The sequence below is a fragment of the Cyprinus carpio genome, chromosome B24, assembly GCF_018340385.1.
Source record: "Cyprinus carpio isolate SPL01 chromosome B24, ASM1834038v1, whole genome shotgun sequence".
In the NCBI taxonomy this organism is placed as follows: domain Eukaryota; kingdom Metazoa; phylum Chordata; class Actinopteri; order Cypriniformes; family Cyprinidae; genus Cyprinus; species Cyprinus carpio.
Window position 1 is genome coordinate 12,178,602 of NC_056620.1, and position 18,390 is coordinate 12,196,991.

The 18,390-nt window shown below is 34.5% G+C and overlaps 1 protein-coding gene across 2 annotated transcripts in view; it reads right to left on the reverse strand.

The window, feature by feature from the left end:
* Positions 1–18,390, reverse strand: part of cntnap2a (contactin associated protein 2a) — a 352,125-nt gene that overhangs the window by 199,456 nt on the left and 134,279 nt on the right. For both annotated transcript variants that reach the window (XM_042752140.1, XM_042752141.1), the window contains exons 2-3: positions 12,063–12,173; positions 4,171–4,364 (exon numbers count right to left, since the gene is read on the reverse strand). In XM_042752140.1, the coding sequence (XP_042608074.1) occupies positions 4,171–4,364; positions 12,063–12,173 (305 nt within the window). The remainder of the gene's footprint in view (positions 1–4,170; positions 4,365–12,062; positions 12,174–18,390) is intronic.

Below are 18,390 nucleotides of genomic sequence, written 5' to 3' on the forward strand. Positions count from 1 at the left end.
ACTGATCCCGTCTTCGTCGAATCACCTTCAGATCGACTATCGACAGATTGATTCTAATATGCTGATTTGCTGCTCAAGAATTTTCTTATTTAATCTGCTATTTAATATTTTTGTGAAAACAGTGATTTTTTTTTTTTTTTAGGATTCTTTGATGAGTAGAAAGTTTAAAAGAACATTATTTAAAATAGAGATCTTCTTTAACATTATAAATGTCTTTAATGTCATTTTTGATCAAATTAATGCATCCTTGCTGAATGAAAGTATTCATTTCTTCTTCTTCAAAAAAAAAAAAAAAAAAAAAAAAAAATCTTACTGACCCCAAACATCTGAATGTGTCAAACAAGCTACATATAAAGACAGAACATCTCCAAGATAATTTTATCATTAAAACGGACCAAAAGCTGTCAGCCTGCTAATAACAGCACCACTGATAAAAATGTCAATTAATATATAAATATGTAGTTCTTGTTTATAAATAAATAACTTGCTAATTAACAAGTGAGTTGCTGGATGACTGTTGAATAGCTGACTGTGATTCATTACCCATATCTATTTACAAGCCACTCAAGTCATTTGTCAGAGACCTACATATTAAATCTAACATCAAACAAGCATTAAGCCATTGTCTGATATAGGCAGAGATGTGTTCGACCAGCACAAACACATTTCAAAACACAACTGAAGCAAAGACAAATTACCATTCTATGCCATTCACGACATAATGGCTTTTCATAAAGAAATACATTTGCTCATCCTTTGTACAATCTGAGGTAAATGATTATTCCCTAACTAAGTCTGACCTAGATAAACAACCATGTCAGGAATGTCTTCTCCTTTTTCCTGATGAACACAAAAACGTGGCAGCAGAAAGGAATTACATGATCACAAAGCGAACATTTTATTCTGAGCAATACTACAAATCTGACGTATCATAAATCCCAAACTGGCTCCACTGCCAACGTCACATTTAAGAATTGGAGATAAACAGAAATGACTGTCGTCTCATTTATCTTACATCAGGGATTAAGTAAAGTCACAATATTAGATGTATTGCAGGGTCAAAGAGCACCTTCACTGATGATGTGAACACAGTTTAGCGTTAAAGGCTAAGGACATCACATGTCACCACAATACATAGTGGTCTGACATTTTTCTGATAAATGGCATATGACTTTTACTTTGAGTGCTAGTATACACTTCTCCTATCTCTTCTCATTGTAATATCCTTAATCCAAACTGCCATTTAACCTAAACTTATTTGGAGGAAAAATAGTGACAGTATGATTGAAAAATGTCTCAAAATAAATTCAATCCACAAACCAAAACCGAATGCTAAATATGCTGCACATGGCATATAAAAGCACAACAACTAACCATTTTTCATTAGCAACACAAAAGGTCTTAATTAATATTCAAGCATATAAGCCTGTCAAAGAAAAATAATTAAATCCAGAGCACGAAATGTGATGAAAATTATTCAGGAGTAAAAAAAATTATCCAGTCCAAAAAAACTGAATTGCATATAAATCAATTGGAAGCCGGATGTTTTGAAAGTCTACTTTTGATTGCTGCTTTAATATTGTAACCATGATTGGTAGACTGGTTATCCTTGAGTGGTGAATTTCTTCAAGGGGGGACATGCAATCAGATTTCAAACTAAATGTAAAAAACATATGCCCCTCAATCAAGCTAATGTAGCAGGGCTGTTTGTTCTCCTTTGCTTGGCATTACTTTTGTCAGTCTTGCAGGCAACAGTTCACCGATGCTGAATGCCCAATGTTATACTTCTATAGCAACCGGAACAATCCGTAATTCCCACTTCTGTCTTTTTAATGTTCAAATACTATCGATCTAGCCTGCATTAAACAGAAATGCACAGTGACCTGTAAATGTTCTAGAGATGAACTGAAATCCAAGGGCACCTCACTTCACAAAGTGGGAAGGAAAAAGATTCAAAGTACCAAAAGAATTCTAAAGTGTCTGCAAAGCAATGTAAGGGTGGTTAATAGTGATAACTGTGATGTCATGACAGCTGTAACACTTTCGAGACAAATTTTCAGTATTACAGTGAAACAGATAAACATAGCGACATGTAATTCTGTCATGTGACACTACATTTATTTGCATTAAAGTCCTTTTTAACAGCTCCCCATGCAAAGGCTTCTTATTGAAAGACAAAAGCAGCTAGAAGAACACTCATCAAAACACTAAAAGTGATGTAAAGTGGCAAATCAGAGGTTGTTGGGAATGTAGTAAGTGGATCCAACACGCTCTCTTAAGGAAACGTCGCTCAAGAGACTTATATCCCACACCACCGAAACGTCACTCTTAAATCACACAACTTTTCAAATGACTTTAAGATGTCATTCTACCATTATATTCAGCTTGTTCAAGAGAGTTAAATTACCCAAGGCTAAACTCAAAGGATGTCTAAGATGTTTTGTTCCATAAATTTTTTGACTGTCAGTTTTGAAAAATGACACAAGCACATTGCTTTATACAGTCATTTGAAGCCATAGTGTTTTGTGAGGAACAGACTGAGATTTATGTCATTCCCTGCAAACCTCAGCATAAGCTTGTAGATAGTAGTGATGCAACTAACAATTACTTTGATAACTGATTAAGTATGTCTTCAAATAGTGAGATATAAAAAGACACATTTTATTTAGTTTTTCTATGTGTACTATGCAATACACAACCTGATCTCATGATGAAAATGTACCTGTGGGGACTTTTTGCAAGACGCGAAATACATAGCGCCATGTACATTTTGTTACATATTCGATGTAAAATGTCCACTGAGTGGAGCTAAAAAAGTGTTCGTTTTCCTCCCCCCGGAACAGATGAACGTACATATGGTACTTTTCATGTGACATTGTCACCACACTTTTCAACACATAACTTTAACATAAAAGTAATTTAAAATAACATACCATCTGCACTACACGTAAACCTACCCGATAGTATGAACAAAAGTGAATGTGATGTAAAAACACAATCACAAGCATGCCATTTTAGCTTGTTTTTCAGTCTCTCAGTCTCTCTTTCAGCTCTTTCATTGACAGTTATGTTTTTCACGGGATTCGCACCTAAGTCCAAAGCTAACGAGCAAGCTTGTTACGTCCGGAAAGCAAAACATATGGAGCTGTAATAATAACTGTGTAAAAAAGCGATTACAAGTGTTTGAGGTTTTTTGCTTGAGGATAAATTTGTTATAAAAAATAACAATAAAATGTAACATTAAATACATAAAATGTCCAATCCACTGTACCCGATTTTTTAACCATCAAAGAAACGGAAGAGAGACCTTAGGCCTCGATTTTGTGAGTGGAGAATGTCCAGGAGCAACATTTTGGTGGTGCAGGATAAAAGACAATGACGTTTCTCCTTTGAGATCACACTGTGTGGATCGCTGGTGGGTCCAGTAATAATTCCACTCCCCTCTGCTGTGGGTACTGAGCATAGTGGTACATCAGCCTGAAATCAGTCTGTAAAACTGTCTTTCTCAGGATCTAAGTGCTTCTTTGATTGCTTAATGTTGATTAAAGCACCCAGGAAGAAATCAAGGCATCCACTTGACTCATTGATCTTCAGCTGTCCTTGGTGAACTCAGTGTTTAAAAGAGGTATGCTAACATCGTGCTACAATAACATCAAGCCTTATGAATATGTCAAGTAACAAAAAAAAATCTTAATACTTAAACAAATTAAATACATAACAATTTCATGCATTAAATACGCTATTTTCTCATTTAAAAAAAAAAGCTTCATACGTAAACAAGTGAACAGCAATTTGATTATAATATGAATAATAAAACTGATAAACAAAAAACCAACAAACAAAAAGACAAACACCTTCTGTGTAACGCAAAAGACATCAGTAAACAATCCTAATGCATCCACACCACTAGATGTCAGTATAAAGTTCAAGAACACTGGGATTAAGAAGATATTTTCCACATACACAACAATTCAAAATATTTCTTTAGGAGCAAATTAGCATATTAGAATGATTTCTTAAGGATCGTGTGATACTGAAGACTAGAGTAACGATGCTGAAAATTCAGCTTTGTCATCACATTACATTAAGTTATTTAAAACTGTAATAATATTTCTCAATATAATATAATTATTACAGCAATTATTACAGTTTATGAATTATGCTACTCACCCAGATGTTGCCATCTTGATGGTATGGTTTCCAGTTCCTGCCCGTGTCACTGTAGAGCAGCCGATAGCGTGTCGTCCAATCAGAGCTGCTATATCGACCCTGCGTGGCGATGGCTGTGACCTGTTTTCTGCTTCCCAGGTCGACCTGTAGCCACTGGTAATGATCACTGTCCAGCGGAGACCAGCCCCCAGCACCTAGAGAAAGTGCACAATACTCACTATCTTGCTGTATTGATCTAAAGTCTTTGTGGCTGTGTCACAAAGGGGCTAAAGAAAAACAGAACAGGAACAAATGCTGTTTTTGTGTGTGTGTGTGTGTGTGTGTAAATGTTGTGTGCTTTTAAAAGTATTTTTACAAACTGAATGGGTCGTACTCTACAGGATAATCTACAAGAGTGTTGTAATTTAACAAAGATCAGCTGTAATGGTGTTGTTCCAGAGGAGCATCTGTATTTTTCTGTTCTCGCTTCTCTTGGAAGTCTAAGAACAGATTGTCTTACAGATGTTTTATCTGTACTTTTAGCTGGAGGCTTTTGGACATTTGTTAAAGGGATATTTGTAGGATCATTAAATGTCGTAAAAAACATTAATATTAAAGAAATGACCCCTTTTCAAGTGATGTGGCACATGGCTCCATTCTGTCACGTAATGCCTACTTCTCACAATCCAATACAAACATTTTTTTCTCTTTGAATATCCTGTTTCTCTCAAAATACCCAATAAATAATGCCCCTTATACCAAGAAGGCAACAGAGTCAAAGAACTAAAATGAGAGAGGCAAAGTGTGAAGAGAAGTGATTTTTTTGAAACCGTCTGAATTATGAGCAGAATATTCTTATTATTTCCAAACCAGCAGTAAATTGTTAAATTACTAAGTAAAAGTGTGGAAATATTATTTAATCATGATATATATATATTTTTAAATGGGCAAACTGCTAGTTGCAATATTAGCCTTATAGCAAGACAAAAGAGTAATACAATTTATTCCAAAAGTGTTAAATTGAAATTTTCACCACAGAATGTGCTGGGAATTTAATTACTGCTACTGTATATGTACTGCTAGACATAGTTAGCAGACAAATTAAACTAGTGAATCTACAGGAACAAAAATGCCCATAGATATAATCACCATGTTCAACAGTGAAGTCAGTCTTTCTGTCTGTATCTGTATTGGTATGAATTGGACGTACTGTACTGCATGTAGCTGAAACTTTTAAACTTTTTAGCTTAAAATTTAGAAGTACATTCCGTCCATTTAGTCACTAGCTATCTTCACAATAAACGTAAAGCAGGATGGCGCTGACTGGCAACACACTGCAGCTAGCCAAAGGGAGAGTCAGAGTGAGGACATAAAGTGAGGGTCAGCAGTTTAGGGTGTCCAGGGATCAGTACAAGACAGAAGCTTAAGAGAGTGTAAGAGAGCCAGGGGACATCCAGTCCACTGCCACCTGCAACCTGCCGCCAAGGCAGATGTTCTAAGGAGATAAAGAGAGCAGAAGAAGGGCACTGGAAGGACACCAGCAGCCCTGAAAGAGGGGAATAAAACAGTTGTTATGGTCCAGACTAAATAAATAAAAAACACTCGATGACTCTGATAAAACAGGAGAAGATAGAACTGAAGAGATGAAAAATAAATTGCATTATGTTGGTCTAAACCCTGCCTGATGGGATATCTGTGCAGCCTTATAGATGTAGCAGGTAGGACTTTGTGATGATAATGCACCTAGGCGATGATAAATCATATGGCATAATTTTTGAATAGTTTACCATTTGCTAACATACCGACACTAAAAGAGAGAGACTCGCAATGTGATTTGTTCTGCTCATTTTGGTGATTTGTTTTTGTACTGTGTTCAGTCACTCGACAAAGTTAATCTATTTGATGATTTCTGGATTCAAATATAGATGTTCAATTGCAGGCATTATGTTTTCAGTATTGGTTTCTAATACAAGATGAAGGAGATACAGACAGCTGTAGGCAAAGTGCTGCTACAGGCAGGACAGTATCAATGGGGGGTTGCTGCACATTAATCACAGAAAGATCTGTTTGACCTCATAATTAAAATTCTGTCATTACTGTTTTATCATTTTCATGCTTGAAGTTTTGCCTCAGTAATACATTTACAGTCAGGGAAAAATATACATTAACAAACTTCAGCCACCTGTTAGAGATTAAAGAAATAGTTTAAAAAAGATCTGGTTCTAAACACGACTGACTTTCTTTAATCCATGAAACAGAAAAGGAGAATCAACATGAAAATTAAAAATGTTCAGAACGACTCTCATTAAAAGTCCTATTTATATATAGTCAGCACAATTTTTTTTTTTTTTTTTTTATGTTTTTGAAAGTTGTTCCTTATGCTCATCAATGCCACATTTATTTGATTAAAAATAAAATTAAAACCGCAATAATGTGAAATATTGTTACAATTTAGAATAACTCTTTTCTATGGAAGCTTGTTTCTGCGACAAGATTTAAAAAATTATCTAAATTCAGACATTTTCCTAAAAAATAATGAGTTTAGTATTTCACAATTCTGCACTGTTTTCAGAACTGTGAGATATAAACTTGCAATTCTGAGAAGAAAAGTCTGAATTGTGAGATGTAAACTCCCAATTGCAAATCAAAATGAAGTCAAACTATTCCATGGGGGAAAAAAATTGTTGAGATGTAAACCTATAATAAAAATATGTATGGAAAACGTAATCTTGGAATTCTGACTTTTTTTCTCAGAATTTTCAAGTTTATATTTTGCAAATCTGAAATTATATCTCACAATTCAGAGTTTTTTCTAAGAATAAACAGTCTGAATTGAGAGATAAAAAGTCACTGTAAAAATGTACTGTAATTTATTCATGTGATAGAAAAGCAGAGTTTTCAGCATTTTTATGATTTATTGATGAATAAAAAGTTAAAAAGAACAGCATTTATTTAGAAACAGAAATATTTTGTAACATTAAAAATGGCTTTGCAGTTACCTTTGATCAGTGTGTCCTTGCTCAATAATAAAATTTATAGCAGCTTATATAAAGCACTCCAATGTTGGATATAACCATATGTATATGTTACTATAGGTTATATGATAATTATTTATATATATATATATATATATATATATATATATATATATATATATATATATATCTATTTAATTCACTCAGGAAACTAATATATATATAATGTATGAAATGAAGAAAACTATTTAATTCACTCAGGAAACTAATTTCAACTTTGTAAGAATGCAAAAGGAGAAAGGACATGGATCACTGCTCACATTCCTTATATTAGTCCCTCAATCTCATGCATGGACACATTGGTATTCAGCTAAGCTTGGGGTACATGACTGAACCTTCCTTCCCCTCTGTCATTCACCTCAGTTTTCCCACCTCTCCCTCTCATTAGTTTCCAACAGGCTATTTTGTTTCTCACATAGCAGCCAGAACAGCCGTCTGTCCCTTCCCATCTCCAGCTGTGAGGGCCAAACAGGTTTTTGATGAAGCAAGATTTGACCTTTCCCTCAGATTCATCTCACAGATGAACTGCTGCTAAATAGATGCCCCTCCTGCCGGATGAGAGCAGAGGAAGCCTAAGCAAGTCTCAAATCTGATGTCTGGATTTGAGGTGATGCCGAGGGCGGACCGCAAAATGGCTGTGTGCATCTCACACACCAGAGTGGCATGATTACAGCTGACCTTCAACAGGCCATTTGCTGATGTAAATCCATATGAAAAATCTAAAGTGATGGATGTGTTTCATATAGTGTCAAGGTCTTTAGGAGACTGAGTGAAAGATGTTGCATGAGGTGTGTCAGAAATGCATATTAAACTACTAGGCTTTTAATAAAGATCTAACAGCAAGAACACATAGCCAGAGTTTTAACCTTTGCTCTTGAAGAGGGGAAATGGGGTTATACAGGCCCACTGCTATGCCTCACAAGACAACACTATAATAAAAAAAAAAATACAAAAACAAACAAACAATCTACTAAACTAGGACAAACCCAAATTCTGTTGAACTTGGGTACATCATCTGTGTATATCTATTACTCATATTTATAATTATTTATTATTATTATATTTTGAGGTGTTGAGTTTCTGCATACAGCCTCTGTAATACAGCCTCTGTAATACAACCTCCGAAATTATGTAATGTTACTTTTTTATGTTTTTATTATAACAACATCTTATTCACTCACTTTTTTATAGTTCAGGGTCACTTTTTGCTTTGTATAGTGAGAAATATTGTATTTGTACTTTAAATAATTCATTGGTATACCTAAAGACTATTGGATATTTATATGCTATTATTTCCCATTTTCAAGACAGACAGTCATAAAGACAGAAGGTGAAACAATTAATGCAGGGATGGAACAACATAGAAGCATGCAGATAGATAGACAGGTGGAGGAATGGACAAATGGATGGATGGATAGATGGTCAGATGGATGGATGGACAGACAGACAGACAGATAGATAGATAGATAGATAGATAGATAGATAGATAGATAGATAGATAGATAGATAGATAGATAGATAGATAGAATGATAGAACAATAGATAGAATGACAGACAGACAGATAAATAGATAGACAGAATAATAGAACTATACGTAGATTGTACCCTGTTTTAAAACAAATCAATCAATAATAAAACATGATAACACAACAACAACCACCAATCAAAGCAGATAAATACCAATCCTGCTTTCTATTGATTTTGTGCTCACTCTCGCTCTCTTTTTCCTCTTCTATATTCAGCCTGGAAATCTTTAAAATGCATTAGTAAGGCTAAATAATGCTTCATTAAAAGAGTCAGAATGTTGGATGCTGGCATATGGACATTACCTATAATAGTCCTTCATGACACTGCTCATCTAACTAGAACTAATGAGCCTTCCTCTGTGACATCATCACCCAGGGTCCCACAGCAAACCTTCACCCTGGCACAAGCAGCCACTTCTGATGCCAACATGCTGTCAAATACAACTTTTCTCAGCCCTCTAGTCCAGTGACATTGGAAATGGTCACAGCGAATGTTCTAAAGCTAATTATACTTAAAAAAAAAAAAAAAAAAACCTGACAGTGTGATTTCAGTGGAACATGTGCTGTATGGATGTGGATTTCATTAAAGGGTCCCCAGTGTCGTTGCTATTCATAATATTGAGTAAAAAAGGGGAAAAATCCCCAGTCTATCATATGTAAAAATGTCATACTCCATCGACAGGATGAGGTCCAGACTTCACCCTATTATTCACAATTTTAATGACTAAATAAGATTGTGCAAGATCGATGGCAGCTGCATATCTGCATGGGAATTCTGGGCAAGAATGACACAAGTAACAGAAATAACCTCTCTTCAGCTCTGATAAGGCGTCATTAACATGCATCATGGCCTATGACTTTCCTACAGTAATAAGAATCCAATCTCTGATGAAACTTGAGGGGGAAAAAAACGACACTGACTTCAGATTTAAAAAAAAAAAAATCTGAAAGTTTTTTCAAACATTACTCACCTAGGTGTCTCTAAAGTACAGGATGGTTGAAAGAGAAGAACCTCAGAGGTGCACAAAGCTGTCATGTCATTGATATGAAGCCTCATGTGTGCAGACTGGCAGGCTGGAGAACATGTTCACTGGACACCACTGTGCGGCTTCAAAGTGACAGGAACCCTGTGTCGCTGATGGAGGGATGTGGGAATAAGCATATCCCGTTGCTTATTCCCCCAAACCCCACCAGCCTTCAGTGAGAAAGGTGGCTGAATGGAAATGCTGGCTTTATACACACCTGTAAGCTGCTGTTATCACAGCCACCTGCCAATCTTGTGACACTTTATGCTGTCTGAACTTTTAAGTCCCTCACAAAGTAATCAGTCTGGTTATATTACACAAAACCAAGCAAAATACAACTATTTGTAGTTGTTGAACAGACCATTCTACTAAATACTGTACGTTCTATGAGGAGAGGGCATTAAAGGGATAGTTCACCCCAAAATAATAATTCCGTCATCATTTACTCACCCTCAAAATAGACTTTAGACACAAAATGAGATATTTTGAGGAATGTGTGGATTGCAATTTTGAATTCTATGGTCATTAACAATTACATTAAATATAATAAAAACAATTAATAATATAATGATATAGAAAATAATAATTAATAATATAGAAAACAATTAAATTAAATAATTAATAAATATTTATAGATAATTTTATAAAAAAATATATAAATAATTTTATTAAAAACATACAAATACACTAACAACTTCAATTTCAAGACATTTAAATGATTCAAATGAATTTATGAAAAGCACTCTAAGTTTGAGAAATGGATATGAATTTTAAGATTATATCTACTATTCATATTATTAGTGTTTTTTAATATTAGGTGGATGATGGCAAAGGTAATCTAAATTAGAAAACAGGAAATTTTCAATATCAGCTGATATATATTATCATCCATGTTATTTTAGTATTATTTAAATACTATTATAATGTTTATTATAGATTTTATATTTATTTTAACTTTAGCTTAAGATTTAGTAAATGTATTATTATATTTTTTATATATTCAAATATTAATTTATTTTCATTTCAATTTTTAGTCATTTTAGTACTGTTTTAGTACTGTCATTTTAATATTTTAGTCCAGTTTCAAAGGCAAAAAGTGTCTTTTTTTCATCTAATATTGTGTATTTTATTTTAGCTTTTTGTTAATTTCAATAACCACACTGATATCAATGAATAAATAAATAAATCTCTTAAATGTCTGATGGCCAACAATCAGTTTTGTATTGATATATTGCCACCTTTAAATAAAATATGCAAAAAGTTATCAAAGAATACTGACCCAAGCCAAGCTATGACAGAATTTTTCAGTCATTTTTCGGACAACTGTTCCTTTAAGGTAAACTGCCACATACATGTATACATGAGCTCTGCTTGACAGAATAAACAACAAAAATTATGCATGTAGACATGCCAAGAACACCAATTAATTCATGCATAGGCAATACTATATCTCCTCAAGGAAGAAAGATTTGTATGGAGCTTACACTGTGCCTCTTAGAAGAATTTGTAATACGAGGCACAGTTACAGTACCAATTAATATTACAATATTTTGTGTACATAATAGAGCCCAGTGACTCACTGAGCTTGGAAATAACATGCAGTTTAAAGCCTTTAAAATCAGACCCACGAACTCCCACAGCGAGACTCATATATAAAACATCCATTTGGATCTGAATTTGCTCTCCCATGAGAGCCTATCACAGCAACAAAAAACAAGCAAAAAATGCTTTTGACGCACAATTAGCAGTGGTTTATTTCTTTCTGCTTTCTCCCTCATAAAATAAACAAATAAATAAAAACATGATCTCGTTCCGTCAAAGATGCCAAACTAAACTTCAGAGACGTCCTACGAGGACACGGAAACTTCCATTTTAATTAAATAACATTTTCAGTGAGTGATGAGGAACAAACTGAAAATAATAAACATGTGAACTGTGCAAATATCACCGAGATAAATCGCAGCGTTTTCACATCTGTTGTAGATTTTCGCTCAATTAGTCTTAAGCACATAGTGTTTTCCAAAGCACAGTTTGGCATAATGGGATGAGTCGTTGTAGCCCAGTAATTCACGCAATAATTCCCGGCTGGAGTTATTGAAGTAATGACTCTGCGGTGCCATAATATAATGTATGGATGTTTACTGGAATGACAAAAATCTATATCAAGTCTGAGCACCTGTGAAATTGAAGTTTGTAATATATTGTTTGCATAAAAAACTACAGCCAAAGAGTGTTCATTGAGGTATTGTGATAAAAGAAAAAGGGTTTGTTCATTCACATTGGTGGATGTTAATATATACATATGAGCAAGAATAATGAAAATTTACCTCCTCTTTTGTTTAGCTTGGCATATCCAGGTGCATAGCCACTTGTGAACACAGAGGAGCTGGTGAAGGCATTATGAGGGAGTGGTGTGACCAGAGCTTCATCACATTTTTCTATAGAGGAAAAAGAGAAAAGACATTACAATCACATGAAATAACAACATCAAGCAGTGAAGCAGCACTTCAATTTCAAATCTATCTGTTTTAGGAGAGTAAAAGTACCCACAAGATGAGAGGCCAACGAAATGAAGAGAGCCAACAGTGTTTTACCTGAGCTGAGATGCCCATCACTGGAAGACCTTTTCTGACTGCAGGCTATATTAACAGCGGCATATTAAAGAGTCAAAGCATTTGGAGGATGGATGCTGTGCTCCCGCTGGTCATTACTCAGGTCTGAGGGCTTCACGGTTACAAGGCTAAAATGCCAAGGCAGGTGATCTTTTCCAGTACATATGGAGAAAATTAGCACTGAAATCAAGTAGTTATCACTTTTTATATGTGTGCACTGTTGTACAGATGTAATGATGCCAATTATTTAGTCACAAGCAGTTTATCAATCGTTGGTCAATTTCAGCAGAAAAAACAGAAAAGAGTTAAGTAATAAAACTTGACATATTTAACAGTGCATCTCCATAAATAATGATAATGTGCACTGCAAAAACTGATAGCAGTAAATGGCAACAAGCCCAGTGAAGTGTTCATTAGATGGATTTTGCCATAAATAATGATAAAGACAAAAGCAAAAAAAAAAATCATAAAATTAAAACAAAACAAGACCATTATAAACAGAAAAATAAAAAAATCAAAAAAGACAAAAGCGATGTTTTACATTTGCTTAAAAGCAGAGTTTTTTATAAACAGAGAAAGAAAGATGTTGGAAATTTTCACAGATGATAAATTGTTATACACAATATATCATTTTATTTTAGGTAGCATACTGCATTTATGTTTTACATACTTTATATTAAATGTGAATAAATATAAATAAATCAAATTATAATTAATTTTAATATATTAGATATAATAATTAGTGCTGTAAATCAATTAAAAATGAAAAAAATTAATCACACATTAACACACAAACAATATATATCAAAAACATAATAATACAAAATTTATAAAAATATATAAAAAAAAAAAATAAAAATAACAAAATCACAAACAAAACAAGAACACATCATTTTTTAAAATTTTATAAGATAATGAAATAACAATACCTACATGCCCAGAAAACCAAGTTGCATACTGTATCTGGTACATGTTTAACAATTTATAAAAGAAAAAAAAAAAAAAAAGAAAAGAAAAAACCATGGAAATTCCTAAAAATTTACATTCCTAATGTGTGGTATACTCTGGTCTCCTTTCTTTGTGTGTAAACTGGTATTCACACTGTCTTATAGCATATAAGCGAATGAAAATCATAACGAGGCAACGAGCAACAGTTCAGATATTACAAGGCAAAAAAGTCCAACTGTATACAAATAAGCAGTGAAACAATTCAAAAATTGACTGCAAGTTTCAAACAACAGGCTATGCCAAACTGGACAAATACCAGTGGCCAGTGATGAATGGCAAAAAAATCATACGGCAAATGCAAAGACAGCTTCCAGACACAAACTGTCCCAGAAGAGCCCCAGCAGACGTGACTGATAGCGGTAGTTTGGTGTATTCAATATGAAAATTCATCCACTATATTTGCTTTCAGCCATTCACTCAATCACTAACCCTGGATGGAAAGAGGACATGTTCATATGTGAGGAAGGTAGAGACATCTGATGTCCGATTCTAAAGAGCATCTGCCATGTTCAAGCAATATTTAGCTGTTTGTCTCCAAATCCCCAGTCAAATCAGTCTTTTGACCAGGACTATCAAACAGAAATGCATCTTGCACAGATGGCTGTCCAAACTGAGATCTGCGTCTTCTATGTTTCTCATTCTCACCAGACAGTCCCCATTACCCAGAGGACACGTGAAAATAGTACACCCTGTCATGTGTTCCTTCTCTACCTGTTGGTGGATAGCAGAAATACCCAATTACAGCTGACATTACAGTGTCAAACCGGCATAATTACTGTCATCTGCATCGCATTACGGGGACAGATAGAAAACAAACAATTAATAATTTAAGACAATAAAGCATTATAGTTTCTCTTGAGAACTCAGTGCTTAAACACTTGCTTCAGGGATTGAAAATAAACATCCAATCAGCTAAGTCAGTTGAGTTTAAGATACAAAAACATCTGAAGTCCATAATGGGTACTTTGTTCTAGTCAAGTCATTTTATGTATATGTTACTTTAGACAATACAGATTCTTTCAAAGCAGCTTCACAGTATTAAGGAAAATGACCATCATGATCCAAACTTCATCAAACATGAGGCAAACTGAAGTTCTGCTGTAAACCAGCTCTAAAAAGACAATAATGCCATTATTCAGCTCAAGTCAGCTCAGTTTTGATTTGGTTCAGTTCAATGGCTGTGTAAAGTTCATTCATTATGATCACTACCATTTAAAGTTTGTGACTGGGGAAATTTTGCAGCAAAGCTGTGTTTATTTGATGAAAAAGTACAGAAAAACAAAATTGTGATATATTATTAACAAATTTTAAAATGTAATTATTTTTTGGGATGACTAATTTGGTGCTCAAAACATTGAAAACAGTGGTGGAATAATAGTCATTTTTTTTGTGAAAACTGATAATTTTTTCTTTTCTTTAATGAATCAAAACTTCAAAAGAAAATAATTTGAAATCAAAATCTAAATATTTTGTAACATTCTAAATGTCTGTACTGTTGCTTTTGATCAATTTAATGAAAAAACAAAGAAAAAAAAAAACAAAAAAAACAATTACTGACAAGTTTCTAAAAATCTAAAAAAACTAAAAGAGGCCTATAATATCATATTATACTAAAGGTCTGTGGTTGTTTTCTCTGAATACAGTTCAGCAAGAGAAAGAGAAAGAGAACTTAAAAAAGACTATGCACAAGGGATGTGTAGCTTAGTGGTTAAAGTCTTGGCTAACAACCAAAAGGTTGTAGGTTCAGAGCCCTGCCAAGAGCCATCATCATTACGTCCTTGAGCAAAGCTATTAACCTCAGGACATCAGGGGGATTGACCATCTAATAAAGAGACTGGATGTTTGGATAAAAGTGTCAGCTAAATGACAAGGTGGGCAATGCAAAAACCAGAAGTACGCCAAGACTCAAAGATCTGGCCTGTACTAGCCGATAACACAGTTTAAAATGAACTGATCAAGTCTTTAATTCACTGAAAGTGAAAAGTCAAAGAAGGACTTACTGGTCTGTCATTATAGTTACACTTTCAGGGTAAATCATTGTGGAATAAGCCAAAGAGCTAAAGATTTTCCAAAGCTATTCCGATCATTTATGACTATGCCTTTATGAGCGTCCCAATCCATTACTTGTTTAGCGTCACTGCTGTCACAGCACTATAATTCTCTTTGTAGAAGCTTGTGTTGGAAATTTATGTGGCATTATTAGTTCTGAAACTATGATGGTCATAATTTTGAAACAGAGAGACTTGCAATCACCACAAAGGAGCATCCAGGATCGGCTTAGACGAAGGAAAACAGGCTCTGATTCTCTGAGGTAAATCTGGGGAGCTGAAACAGCAGAAATCAGATGGATCGTATATCAGGATCGTGGCAAAGACACATTACTGAGAGACCTGCAAATCGTTGTTCAATCCTAAAACAAATTTCAACACATTCCATGGAGGAAGACGAAAGAGAAGCATGTCACAAAATAGATTTACTTGTCCATGTGACATTTCCCTCTGCACAAATACCTCTGCCCTAAGCAAATAGCACAACTGTTTCTGATGCTCAACCACAGAATGACCAAAATCATGAGATAGTTATTCATTCATATAATTATTCATTTACAGTGTGCCAGCTAATATTACAAACTGAACAAAAAGGAACTATATTTTTAAGATGCATGTAAGTCTGTACTATGCTCATTATCTTTGTTTATATAGCGTTGTATTGGCCATTGTGTAGAAGTGTTCAAGATATGCTATTTTTTTTATCATTTTCCCTATCCGTTGTTCTTTAACCAAAACTCTACATACAGTACTGTACATGAATATTAAGAACAGACTTTCCATGGGAAACACTGCTGGTTGTTATTGGCGGGTAATGAGTCCGATTCACCTTGCCTGAGGAAGGCACATCACTTTAATAACTAGCATGGTCATCATCTCATGGTTCTATCATTCACACCACTCTCCTGTCCTGCCAAAACTGTCTTTTTCCCAAAGTAGTTAAAGCCTGTTTTATGTCAAATTAGTTTTCTCACAGTATGCGTGCCACGATAACAGTGAAAGGCACCTGTGCAATGTTCTGGTGATTAGATCCAATTTAGAAAATGCTATAATATACAGGGATCTTTATGCATCTCCCTTATCAATTAACAAGCTGAAAAGATTGAAATATTCTATATAACCATCTACAGGCAGACTCATATCAGCACATCATTACATTAGCCCAAACATTTGTCTTTATGTGTTGTTGTCTGCCCTTAAAGAAGTCATCTAAAAACAAGGAACACAAACATACAGTATATACGTAGACTGAACAGCCACAACATTAAAACCAAGGGTGCATGATATTGGATTTTTGCTGATATCCGATATGGCGATAATTTTCAACTCATTTTGGCCAATAGCCGATGCTGATATACTGATGTACTGATACTGATATATAATTATTTTTAATTTTGGTTATTTTTTAGAATTAAATAAGCAATAATAAACTTCCTTTATAAAGACAGTACATTGAAGATTTGAAAATAACTATATGTCACGGAGTCACAGCCTACACCCTCTCCACATGCCACGCCTACTCGTTCAATTACCAGAATTCTGAGCACCTGTCCATCATCACCAGGCTCTCATATAAGGACTATCACTTTCCCTCACTCCTCGTCTGATCTAGCATTGACCCACATGTACTTACCAGAACCCTCGCTACCATTGTTGTTCCCCTGGATACCCGTTGTTCCTTCCTCGTCAGTTCCTCTGTGCCGCCTTTTGATTCTGTCATCTACTTCCATCACAACCAGAGCTAAGTTCCAACCTTCTTCGTGTCAAGACTATTCCTGTTGCTTCACCTGTGTCTGAAACCTCTGAAACAAAAAACAATTCAACACAATCAAATACCACTTTTATCCCGTCTTGTGCCTGACACTATAAATAAACTATATATTAATCACTGCATTTTTTATCTTATTTTTTTCCAGAAAGATGCTGTGGTAACCATAACATTTTATTTTATGATTTAATATTTGCAAATGGTCTAAAGCAAAAGAGTTGTAAAAATTCTGAAAATCTTTTAGAGCTCATAATTTGTTTAAAAAAAACAAAAAAACATATTACACATTAATGAATAAATTAGTATATATAAAATTATTTAATTTAAGTGTCATGTTTGTGATTTTTAATAAAACATTTTTTTTTTTTTGTTCATTTAAGCTATAGATTCTGACTTTTAAATCAAAACATACTCAAGATTTAACGGCATCAATTACTGCTTTATTTAATCAGAAACACCATCTAAAGATTATTTGTGTATTTTGCTTTTATTTTATTAGAAAAAAAGGCCAACAGTGCCCCCTACGGAATAAAAACTCCTTACTGAGTGGGCATTAGGACCCGGGGCAGCTGCCGCTGCACTTGCTATTACTGTTTACTCTATCATACACCTAGCACATTATTCTGTACGTGCATTTTCAGTTTAAATGCATCAGTCCAAAATCCAAAATCCAAAATCCAATCACCATTCAGGCAAAACTTTGCTTCAAGAATGAGCCACAATGCTGACGTCATCTAATAGCACTGTTGACGTGATCTAATCGCTAGCATATCTTGAGCACATGTGATTTAATGTATTCCTCTTTTCGGCAAGACATATTGGCAAGACATATCGGCATAATTTTTCATATCTGGCCGATGCTGATATTTACATTTAAAGCCATTATTGGCCGATTTCGATATTGGTCCGATAATATTGTGCATTCCTAATTAAAACTACTTGCCTAATATTGTAGCGCCTACTTGTGCTGCCAAAACAGCGCTGATGCAGTGAGGACTTTGAACATGACCTGTGGTTTTTGTTGGAAGCAGAAATTTTAAAATGAATAGTTCAACCAAAAATGAAAATTCTGTCACCCTTACTTCATTCCAAATCTTTTAAAACTTTGTTCATCTTTGTTCGCATCTATCACGTTCTAGGGTGAGCTATCCCAGCTAAGTCCTGCAAGTTATTAGGTGGGACCTCTATGGAATGGATCCAGCACATGCCATAGACACTC